This window comes from Phyllopteryx taeniolatus, chromosome 1 (assembly GCF_024500385.1).
Source record: "Phyllopteryx taeniolatus isolate TA_2022b chromosome 1, UOR_Ptae_1.2, whole genome shotgun sequence".
Lineage (NCBI taxonomy): Eukaryota > Metazoa > Chordata > Actinopteri > Syngnathiformes > Syngnathidae > Phyllopteryx > Phyllopteryx taeniolatus.
Window position 1 is genome coordinate 34,920,595 of NC_084502.1, and position 12,111 is coordinate 34,932,705.

At 41.9% G+C, this 12,111-nt stretch overlaps 1 protein-coding gene across 5 annotated transcripts in view; it reads left to right on the forward strand.

The window, feature by feature from the left end:
• Nucleotides 1–433: 433 nt before the first annotated feature.
• LOC133486309 (regulator of G-protein signaling 20-like) overlaps nt 434–12,111 on the forward strand; it is a 63,350-nt gene continuing 51,672 nt past the window's right edge. For 4 of the 5 annotated variants that reach the window (XM_061791252.1, XM_061791283.1, XM_061791271.1 and 1 more), the window contains exon 1: nt 434–671. Coding sequence is in view for 2 of the 5 variants with exons in the window: in XM_061791233.1 (XP_061647217.1) it covers nt 615–671 (57 nt within the window). In the remaining 3 variants the exon portion in view is untranslated. The remainder of the gene's footprint in view (nt 672–12,111) is intronic. The other variant, XM_061791241.1, reaches the window with a different exon arrangement.

The following is a 12,111-nucleotide window of genomic DNA, read 5'->3' on the forward strand; positions in this document are numbered from 1 at the left end:
TTATATAGCAGTTATTCAAAAGGTCAACGTGCATGCCACTCATAGGAATGAGTCATGTAAAACAAATATTAAAAATGTGAATACAAATTGAACACTAAGATATGGCTTTTCTTATGTTGTTTTTTCATGTTAATTCCTTGTCTCTTATAGATAGATAGATAGATAGATAGATAGATAGATAGATAGATAGATAGTACATTTCTTTATTAATATTATTGTTGTTGTTGTTATTGTTATTATTATTATTATTTTTAATAATTACATTAGCGAATGAATGAATGAAAAGTCTGACATAAACATACGGGTTTTAAATACCACACGTAAGAAGTTTAACTTCTTATTACTTGGGGCCTTTATGCTTGAATGGACGAGACGGGACATTCTGCGCATGCGCACTGATCCTTCTCCAGTGTGTGTGTCTCTCTCTCTCTCTCTCTCTCTCTCCCGGGTTGGGAAAACCCCGAGCAAGAGGAGAGCCGGTAGCGAGGAAGAGGACTCCTTCCTCTTGTTCCGACAAGGCAGCTGAGACATTTTATGAAAAAAAAAATCTGGAAATGGTAAAGGAATAAAAAAAAGTCCACTCGCGCCGCGGAAGAGAAGAAGGAAAAAGGCGGATGTGCCTCCGACTGCGCCGCGAATGTCGCCCCCCGGACCTCCTTAATGCCAAGATTGTAAGTACTGTACTGTATGTGATCGGCTGTGAGGCGAGCGAACGGTGCGGGGAGGGCAGCGTGCGAGCGAGCGAGCGAGCGGTGGGGGCTGGAACCGGCTCTCGGCCGGGGAGGGGAGGCGGTGGTTTGATATTGTAATGCTGCGGTGTGCGTCGCGAGGACGAAAAGGTCGCGTTCGAGTGATTCCTCGCTCACTTTTGCTTCCATGATTCCTTCCGAGGAAGGCGTGAGTAATGGCGACCAAGGGAAGCCTTTGTGGACTTTTTGTGCCCTTCTCCAGGTGTTGTCGTTGCTTGAACATGTTCATGTCACAAGGGCAGACAACACAAATAGTGAGACGAGAAACGCTTACGTTGTCACGCTAGTTAAGTGACTGTTTTGGTCACGTTTATGCAGATGTTCCGGTCAAACTAGCATGAAGGATTTCTCAATGTTGTGCCAAACTTCACTTGGAATCTGTGACGTCTTTGATGTTCATTGTGACACCTGATTCTGCGGCACCCGAGTTGTACATTACAGGTACACTACACAAGTGCAGTAGTTCTCAGACTTTTTACACCAAGTATCACGTCAAAAAACAACAACAACAAAAAAACTTAGCTTTTCAAGTACCACCATTTTGATATTAAAATACATTAGTATAGTAGGCCTCAATGTAAAAAAAAAAAGACACTTTATTCCAAAATAGTATATTTAATATTGTTGTAAGCCACTTTAACAATGTGCACAGTTTGAACATTGCCACTGCGCTTTATAGGAAAATACAAAAACTGTACTTAAATAATGATTCAATTAAAATGTATTGCGCACAAATTAAGTAAAAAATTTTGGGGGGAAACAAACATTTCTAAAAGATTAAGTGTAACTGTATTGTGCTTAAAACTTAATAAGATTGAACTGAACTTACTAAATGTATTGGATTTTAAAAAGGCCACTGAAACATAATGCACAGTTTGAACATTTAATTCAGCTATTCTCCGCATACCACTCGAGGGAGCCCACTTTGAGAATCACTGCAACAAGTGATTATGTGATCAGGTTATTATGTAGCATTTGAACCCCTATTCATTGGGCATTGACAGACCTGGGTTCTTATGCTATAATAAAAATATGACCACCAATCAGAACAAGCTAGCCATTACATTTGTAAAAATACACTTTGGTTGTCAGCAGTCCTGACAACAGACAAACCCACTTTTACTAAATAACCTCATTTAAAGATTATATAATAATATGTATACTAATACCGGGCAATATGGCCCTAAAAAAAATTAAATAAAAAAAATCATGTTTTTTTTTTCCCCCCCACAAAAACACAAATTCTGATTTTTATATATATATATATATATATATATATATATATATATATATATATATATATATATATATATATATATTCTCCCCCCCTTCGCTTATAGAAAAAGCGAAAGACAAGTACATTGATTAAAACAGATATGGCTTTTTTCTCCTTCCTGGGATTAGCTATATCTTTCCTGATACCAAACATGATTTTTTTCCTCCAGAATGAACTTCCGTCAACATCTGCAGAAGAGAAATATTTTATATAATATATACATTTTTACTGTCCAACGATTTAACAAAATAAAAGGAACCCACAAACTGCATGGCTCAGCTGGTCCATAGGTTGTCGAAGAGTAATCGGTTCATTCACCGTCAATCAAAGCGTCACACACTGTCAGTCTTGACATGGCGGAACACAGACAGCCAAATTTTTCGCAATTTTTTTTAAATTTGCTTCAGCCAGGGTGGTCGAAGCGAGCAAATTACGTTTACAAGGAACTACGAGCAGATCTCCGCGGGCAATTGATGTAAAGTTGTCTTGAGAGGAGATCACGCCGTGAAGTGAGCACTTGGAGACCACCCCGTACCCCGATTGTTTGTGTGCCCCCCCATAGCTGTGTTTGCCAATGGGATGTAATAATAATAATACAAATAATAATAATAATTGGCGGCATGGTGATGACTGGTTAGCACATTTGCCTCACGGTTCTGAGGACACAGGTTTAAATCCGGGCTCCTGTGTGGTGTTTGCATGTTCTCCCTAGGCCTGTGTGTGTTTTCTCTGGGTACTCCGATTTCTTCCCACATCCCCAAAAACATGCAAGGCACATATTTTACAATTTGAAAAATCTCACGGCACACCAACAGACAAAAATGTCACAAAAAGTGGTTACATTAATTACTGTATGTACTTCCTGCCATCCAATAGAAGAGCATTCATTTGTTCTGTCTGTCACTATGCCTCACTGGGATAAATAGATGAACAAAGATACATTATCTATATTCTACATTTATTTATATATGTATTCATTCAAAAATACAAGTTTTTGTAATGTCTTGGCATTCAGGCGATTACATTTTCTTCATGCAAGTTCTCCATCTTTAGAGAATATCCGCTCACATACATGCCTTTTATGGACCTTTTATTCCCCGTGTGCTATGATGTAATAGAATATTTAACTTGTTACTATATTCCCATTATTCAGTTTGTATATGTATTTGGTTTTATTTTGCTTTGTTTTACTCTGCTGTCTGCAGCCAGGTTGACATTGCAAATACCTTAACTGGATAAGGGTCAATAAATAAATAAAAAATACATGACTTCATGGACAGCTCTTAGTAAGTTTTTAAATACAGCAGTGTGAAGTATTTGGTATCTCTAAATGTGTATGCATGATTAAAAAAAAAAAAAAGCAGACTGTACTTTGCAAATATTTATTTGGGAATGGAATGGAACTTCATTGGAATTGGGTTGTATAATGTATGTTAGTTATCCCACTAATATAATGGTATTAGAGCATTATAAAGAATTGTACACGTTGTACAAATTCTGCCCTGGTATTCAAACATATGAGCACAACTGTGTAATGCTGTCTCATTTATTAAATAAAAGTAGGGCTACATTATGATTTCACAATAAGAGCAAGTAAATACAAAGAGAAAGTTATACGTCTTCAAATAAAGTGCTTAACTTCAGAAAAATAAAAAAGGTAGAATTTCCCCTTTTCTCGTCATAGATGCCAAATCGTGACACAAGAGAGAAGTCTCAAACAATTTTACATATTTTGATTTAACAAATCCTAACTCAACCGTTTTAGAGGTTATGTTTGTTCAAAACATTAGTTTTTTTTCATAATGGCATTTCACATACATGTGCAATTTTAATAAAAGCTCCCATTGGGAACATTCCACAGAGAAGTGCAAACAAAAATGACTCAGGCCTTTACATTTTAAGCACCGTTTGTTCCAAATGTTCTCTTCCTTTGTTGGTAATTTTCTTATCTTTATCCGTATTTAATTCAACTTACGCACTATCTCTCCCTCCTTGTCTCTGTCTGGTCTGCACGCAGTCAGTGATTTCAGCGATTACTGCCTGTGATGCTGATTTGATTGGCTGAAAGGATGACGGAATTCTCATGTGATTGGTCAGTACGGTTCATCACCATCATAAAGCCTGTAATATGTTGCTCCACTTAAAATAGAAGTACACCGTATGTCTTGAATCATGACCTTTCTTTTTTGGCTACTGCTTCTGGGTCCGGTTCTGCATCAGTTAGTGAATAATGCGTTCAATGAATTGATTTCTACAATGATTCAGAGGGTTTGATCCCTGCTGTTCACATATTTATTAATGGAACACGTCTGATATTTACTACACCTGTCCATGTAGGTCGCCATCTATGTCTGACTGTCCCCAGATCAAATTCACCAAAATCGGGTAAGACCAGCGGTCTTGGGTGCGGCAAAAGTTAGGCATGGTCTGGGTGTAACTTTAGATTGACTTTCTGCCACCAAATTGTCACTCCGCCAGGCGCATCTCCAAGAACAGATCCTCGCCGCACCAGAACGCCCAGCTTGTCGCGGACTGATCTGCCAAACTGGCAAGCACGAAAATGCAAATTGCATGAAAATCAGGATACGCCAGGATTTACACTGAGGTGCAGATGCGCCGTCAATGAAAATAGAGCCCATAGTGTGTTTCTGTGTACTGAAAACAAACATAATTTGAAATTTTGCTGAATAATACACACATTAAATTGTGATGATAATGTATATATACGGCGGCACGGTGAACGGCTGGTTAGAGCGTCAGCCTCACAGTTGTGAGGATCGGGGTTCAATCCACGGCACCGCCTGTGTGGAGTTTGCATGTTCTCCCCGTGCCTGCGTGGGTTTTCTCCGGGCACTCCGGTTTCCTCCCACATCCCAAAAACATGCATGAATTGGAGACTCTAAATTACCCATAGGTGTGGATGTGAGTGCGAATGGTTGTTTGTTTGCATGTGCCCTGCGATTGTCTGGCAACCAGTTCAGGGTGTACCCCGCCTCCTGCCCGATGATAGCTGGGATAGGCTCCAGCACGCCCGCGACCCTAGTGAGGAGAAGCGGCTCAGAAAATGGATGGATGGATGTATACATACACCCCACTTTTCACGAAAAACAGTCTAATAATAATAATCATTATATTTTGTGTGGTCTTTTGAAGCATTACCATGTCCACCACAATCATTGTCACATTACTGCACTTTAGTATAAGGATACATTTGATTGTGCTCATTTTGGAGGTAATGTCATTGCACTTTTTCTTGTCGAAGTTCAGAAATTTCACACTCTTCAGTGTTATGGAATGGAATGATTATTATTATCAGACTGTTTTTCGTGAAAAGTGGGGTGTAGAAATACATCCATCCATCCATTTTCTGAGCCGCTTCTCCTCACTAGGGTCGCGGGCCTGCTGGAGCCTATCCCAGCTATTATCAGGCAGGAGGCGGGGTACACCCTGAACTGGTTGCCAGCCAATCGCAGGGCACATACAAACAAACAACCATTCGCACTCACATTCACACCTACGGGCAATTTTGAGTCTCCGATTCATGCATGTTTTTGGGATGTGGGAGGAAACCGGAGTGCCCGGAGAAAACCCACGCAGGCACGGGGAGAACATGCAAACTCCACACAGGCCGGTCCGGGGATTGAACCCCGGTCCTCAGAACTGTGAGGCTGACGCACTAACCAGTCAGTCACCGTGCCGCATTTACAAGAATCATTATTTTATTTTTGTACACTTGACATCTAATTAAATGTGACCAGGTCTAGCATGGAGCCTCAAGATTTGTTGACTGCTCAGCCCTCGTTGATTACTTTTCTAAATAAGCTACACTGAAATTTGAACAACATTCCCATCTAAAAATATTGAATCGGTCTGCATCTTACATAAAAAAGAAAACGTATCTTAATTAATTAAACTCAGCTATTTTTGGATGTCCGCTCACTTTGAGTTGGTGCCTTGTGAGACACCCCAACCACCCTCGCATCAGCATTCCGGATCAGCTGACGCTTTCTCATTTGGGTTTGTAAATTGAACCAGAGAACAGAACATGGCAAATTGGGATTTATCTCAAACAAAGCTGTCTAGCCTTGTCATAGAGCGTCACATTACTTTTAATCATCTTGGCTTTGCGATTGACTATAAATACATTGACAGGCTTGACACCTGTCATTGCATTGGAGAGTGAAATACTGGAGTTGGCATAGCTCCTAATGGAATCCCAAATTAGTTACTATCTGAACATACAGTGACATACTGTAAGATGCATGCTCTACTATCATATTTTTTCCTTAAAATATTACTGGAAGTTATAAGCATTGATATTGTAGTAACACCATGTTTTTGCTCTCATAGGTTGACACAGGTTGGTTGACATGATGATTAGGAGAAAGGTTGATATATTGTGTGTCCAGGAGACCAGGTGGAAAGGCAGTAAGGCTAGAAGTTTAAGGGCAGGGTTTTAATTATTTTACCATGGTGTAGATGGGAAGAGAAATGGAGTCGGGGTTATTTTAAAAGAAGAGTTGGCTAAGAATGTCTTGGAGGTGAAAAGAGTATCAGATCAAGTGATGAGGCTGAAACTTGAAATTGAGGGTGTTATATATAATGTGATTAGTGGCTATGGCCCACAGGTAGGATGTGACCTAGAAGTGAAAGAGAAATTCTGGAAGGAGCTAGACGAAGTAGTTCTGACCATCCCAGACAGAGAGAGAGTCGTGATTGGTGCAGATTGTAATGCACATGTTGGTGAAGGAAATAGGGGTGATGAAGAAGTGATGGGTAAGTACAGCGTCCAGGAAAGGAACTTGGAGGGACAGATGGTGGTAGACTTTGCAAAAAGGATGCAAATGGCTGTAGTGAACACTTTTTTCCAGAAGAGGCAGGAACGTAGGGTGACCTACAAGAGCGGAGGTAGAAGCACGCAGGTGGATTACATCTTGTGCTGACGATGTAATCTGAAGGAGGTTACCGACTGTAAGGTTGTGGTAGGGGAGAGTGTGGCTAGACAGTATAGGATGGTGATGTGTAAGATGACTCTGGTGGTGGGGAGGAAGATTAGGAAGACAAAGGCAGAGCAGAGAACCATGTGGTGGAAGCTGAGACAGGACGAGTGTTGTGCAGCTTTTCGGGAAGAGGTGAGACAGGCTCTCGGTGGACAGGAGGAGCTTCCAGAAGACTGGACCACTGCAGCCAAGGTGATCAGAGAGGCAGGCAGGAGAGTACTTGGTGTATCTTCTGGCAGGAAAGGAGAGAACGAGACTTGGTGGTGGAACCGCACAGTACAGGAAATCATACAAGGAAAAAGGTTAGCTAAGAAGAAGTGGGACAGTGAGAGGACCGAGGAGAGGCGAAAGGAATACATTGAGATGCGACACAGGGCAAAGGTAGAGGTGGCAAAGGCCAAACAAGAGGCATATGATGACATGTATGGCAGGTTGGACACTAAAGAAGGATAAAATGATCTATACAGGCTGGCCAGACAGAGGGATAGAGATGGGAAGGATGTGCAGCGGGTTATGGTGATTAAGGATAGAGATGGAAATATTTTGACTGGTGCCAGTCGTGTGCTTGATAGATGGAAAGAATACTTCGAGGAGTTGATGAATGAGGAAAATGAGAGAGAAGGGAGAGTAGAAGAGGCAAGTGTGGTGGACCAGGAAGTGGCAATAATTAGTAAGGGGAAAGTTAGAAAGGCATTAAAGAGGATGAAAAATGGAAAGGCAATTGGTCCTGATGACATTCCTGTGGAGGTATGGAAGCATCTAGGAGAGGTGGCTGTGGAGTTTTTGACCAGCCTGTTCAATAGAATTCTAGCACGTGAGAAGATGTCTGAGGAATGGAGGAAAAGTGTGCTGGTGCCCATTTTTAAGAACAAGGGTGATGTGCAGAGCTGTGGGAACTATAGAGGAATAAAGTTGATGAGCCACACAATGAAGTTATGGGAAAGAGTAATGGAGGCTAGACTCAGGACATAAGTGAGTATTTGCGAGCAACAGTATGGTTTCATGCCGAGAAAGAGTACCACAGATGCATTATTTGCCTTGAGGATGTTGTTGGAAAAGTACAGATAAGGTCAGAAGGAGCTACATTGTGTCTTTGTAGATCTATAGAAAGCCTATGACAGAGTACCCAGAGAGGAACTGTGGTACTGCATGGGGAAGTCTGGAGTGGCAGAGAAGTATGTTAGAATAATACAGGACATGTACGAGGGCAGCAGAACAGTGGTGAGGTCTGCTGTTGGTGTGACAGATGAATTTAAGGTGGAGGTGGGACTGCAATAGGAATCAGCCCTGAGCCCCTTCCTGTTTGCAGTGGTGATGGATCGGCTGACAGATGAGGTTAGACTGGAATCCCCGTGGACCATGATGTTTTCAGATGACATTGTGATCTGCAGTGAAAGCAGGGAGCAGGTGGAGGAACAGTTAGAAAGATGGAGGCATGCACTGGAAAGCAGAGGAATGAAGATTAGCCGAAGTAAGACAATATATGTGCATGAATGGGAGGGGTGGTGGGGGAAGAGTGAGGCTACAGGGAGAAGAGATAGCAGGGGTGGAGGACTTTAAATACTTGAGGTCAACCGTCCAGAGCAATGGTGAGTGTGGTCAGGAAGTGAAGAAACGGGTCCAAGCAGGTTGGAACGGGTGGAGGAAGGCGTCAGGTGTGTTATGTGACAGAAGAGTCTCTGCTCGGATGAAGGGCAAAGTTTATAAAACAGTGGCAAGGCCAGCCATGATGCACAGATTAGAGACAGTGGCACTGAAGAGACAACAGGAAGCAGAGCTGGAGGTAGCGGAAATGAAGATGTTGCGGTTCGCTCTCGGAGTGACCAGGTTGGATTAAATTAGAAAAGAGCTCATCAGAGGGACAGCCAAGCTTCGATGTTTTGGAGACAACGTTAGAGAGAGCAAACTTCAATGGTTTGGACACATCCAGAGGAGAAATAGTGAGTATATTGGTAGAAGGATGATGAGGATGGAGCTAGAGGAAGACCAAAGAGAAGGTTGATGGATGTCGTGAGGGAAGACATGAGGGCAGTTGGTGTTCGAGAGGAGGATGCAGGCGATAGGCTTACATGGAAAAGGATGACGCGCTGTGGCGACCCCTAAAGGGACAAGCCGAAAGGAAAAGAAGAAGAAGCAGACTGCCAATAATGTACAGACTCAGGGTCAACATTTTTTTTTATCATGAAAATAAAACTTCAGAGTTTGAAGTCTGCTACGCTACGAAAGGGGAAAGATGACAAAGAAAGATGATGGATGGATACATTTGCCAGCACTGGTTTGGTCTTTTACATGGTAAACATAATACAGTATAACCATTACATCGTCAGCATACAATATGTTTTTCATTTTGCAGAAAGTTTAAAAAGAATACTTTTCCCTTGGTTTTGTTTCAGACAATCCAAATGTGCAACCCCTCACATGTCACTACAGTTGTTTAAGAAGCTAGTACAGGATACATTTGCTTCAGATAGTTGTGTGCATTTTGTGTGGTGTTGGCTAATAGTACAGACCAAAACTACCAATTATCATTGATAGCATTGATATGGATCACAAAGAACAGTGCAAGAAGCACACCAGTAAAATCGTAAAAATGTTTTAAATCAGAACAAAGAAAATAAAAACTTTTTTTGTCACTGCTACCCTGGTTTGTGACATACAAACAAGTAACAATTAAATAAATAAAAAAAACAAGTACTGAAAGTGTAGTTTGCGAGCCTACCGTACACTGCCCACTTTCGTTGGAACATAGCAGTGAGTGAACCCCCTTCGCCAGCCATTCTGAACTTAATTTTAGGTTAAGTCTGCTGCATACTGCACGATGCAGTCAAACCCAGTTCGACCAGACCATCGCTTAAAAAAATAAGTGTTGCCAATCCCCGCACCACTGCACGAGCGATTGTGCTGTATATCTGGACGCTGCCTCGCTCATGGCATCCAGCTAGGTCTTTGATGCTGTATATACAGTATATTTTAGTTGATCACATTTCTTAGACCATAAAAAGGTAGATTAATAGTTAAGGAAGAAGCAGGTTGCGAGAGAGAGGATGTATGCCAGAATACAAGTGAAATTGTGGATATTTTAAAGGTGTCTCACTGATTCCATTCATTTGAACGTACCTAGTGTGTACGTACCGTTCGCATAAATTTTGGTCACAACCTAACAAAATATTTGCTTTATATACTACTTAACCCTGCACACTGTGCGACAGTTCAGTCGCTTGGTGCCCGGTACCGTAGCCTTCCTGCTGATTACTTGCATTCACCCTACCAATACGCCAACCGTCTTCAAAAGCGGAAGTTGTATGACGCAACATTAGTATCATACTGCTTTCTTCAAAGATCTAATCCCCTCCGATGACTTCCCAAAGAGTTATTAGCCATCATTTGTCACTGTTCATCCGTATTTGTGGATGCAATGTGAAGACTGAAAATAAACAACAACAGAAGTAACAGCCCCCCGTTTTTAACAATGCTACAATATTGATTCTATTATTTCAATGTTGATGCATTCCTCCACGCACAAGGAGCAAGAGCGAGTGTGTCAAGTTGCTCCGCATGACTGCGTGCTCATTATGAGTTCCACAAGCTTCCTGACTGCAAGCAGCCAGTGTCCTGCTTAGAACTCAGTTGGGAGCCATTACAACATGCTGGTAGCACACTGGTGGTTGCCCGCACTTTCTTTAAAGGCTCAAAAAAAAAAAAACAGCTATTACCGGTTACGGACAGTTTAGTAATGGTGACTTTTTTAAACTGCGGTAATCGTTCCATGCCTAAATCAACGATAAACGTGTTTGAAACATGGTAATCGGTTTCATGCATTATGTCTGACATGGAGGATATTCTTTTGCTGCAGTCAGAACCAGTTTGTGAATGTTTTCCTTCTGTTCAGTCAGTTTGCACCATACTATTCTGACTATCTGGGCCGACGCACCCCAAACGAGATATCCCATATAATGTACACATAATCCCATTATTGAACAATGGTTGAAAGAAGAATGCAAATAACTGTGTTGGTGAAGTGATTTGCCCCAAGTCTACTCGTCCAGCGCTTTATCTACACCATTACAGTGCCCAAAGTGCTTTACAAAGCCTCACATTCACCCATTCACACACACACGTTCATACAACAATCGGCAGATGCTGCCATGCAAGCTGCTGCCAGGCTCACCGGGAGCAAAAGTTAGGGTTCATTCTTCCCCAAGGACACTTCAACATGCAGAGCAAGTATTTGAACCGGCGAACCTTCGGACACTAGACAACCCGCTCTACCATCTGAGCCACAGCCGCCCCCGTACACAGTAAGTTTCAACCTGGTATTGGCGATACCGATCCAATACAGTACCGAGTGTACACCTAGCGTGTCTGGCGTATCGTAAAAAAAAAAAAAAAAAGTAGTGTATTTCAAATGGTAGCTTCATAAAGAACTCAAGACATCAGAGCAATTTATTTATTTTAAACTTGGAAGTATATTGAGGTAGAAGTCAAGCACTTGTTGTTTTATAGTACCGGGTGACTCAAATTGAAATTGCTTGTAAATGCCGTCCATCCATCCATTTTCTGTACCGCTTCTCCTCACTAGGGTCGCGGGCGTGCTGAAGCCTATCCCAGCTATCTTCGGGGGTACACTCTAAACTGGTCGCCAGCCAATCGCATGGCACATATAAACAAACAACCATTCGCACTCACAGTTACACCTACGGGCAATTTAGTCCTCAATCAACCTACCACGCATGTTTTTGGGACGTGGGAGGAAACCGGAGTGCCTGTAGAAAACCCACGCAGGCACAGGGAGAACATGCAAACTCCACACAGGCGGGGCCGGGATTTGAACCCCGGCCCTCAGAACTGTGAGGCAGATGTGCTAACTAGTTTTCCACCATGCCGCCAGTAAATACCGTATTGAATTAAATTTTAAGAAATGCCACAATAACTTTACCATGGCTGTTTTATCGCAATTGCGCTAATCCACTTTAATTGATAAATTCTTAAGGAAAACTTACCTGAATAAAGCTAGGCTTTTTTGCATGCGTAAGATTATGTCAGTGGCACACATTATTACGCCAAGCTAAATAGGGCTGAAACTAAT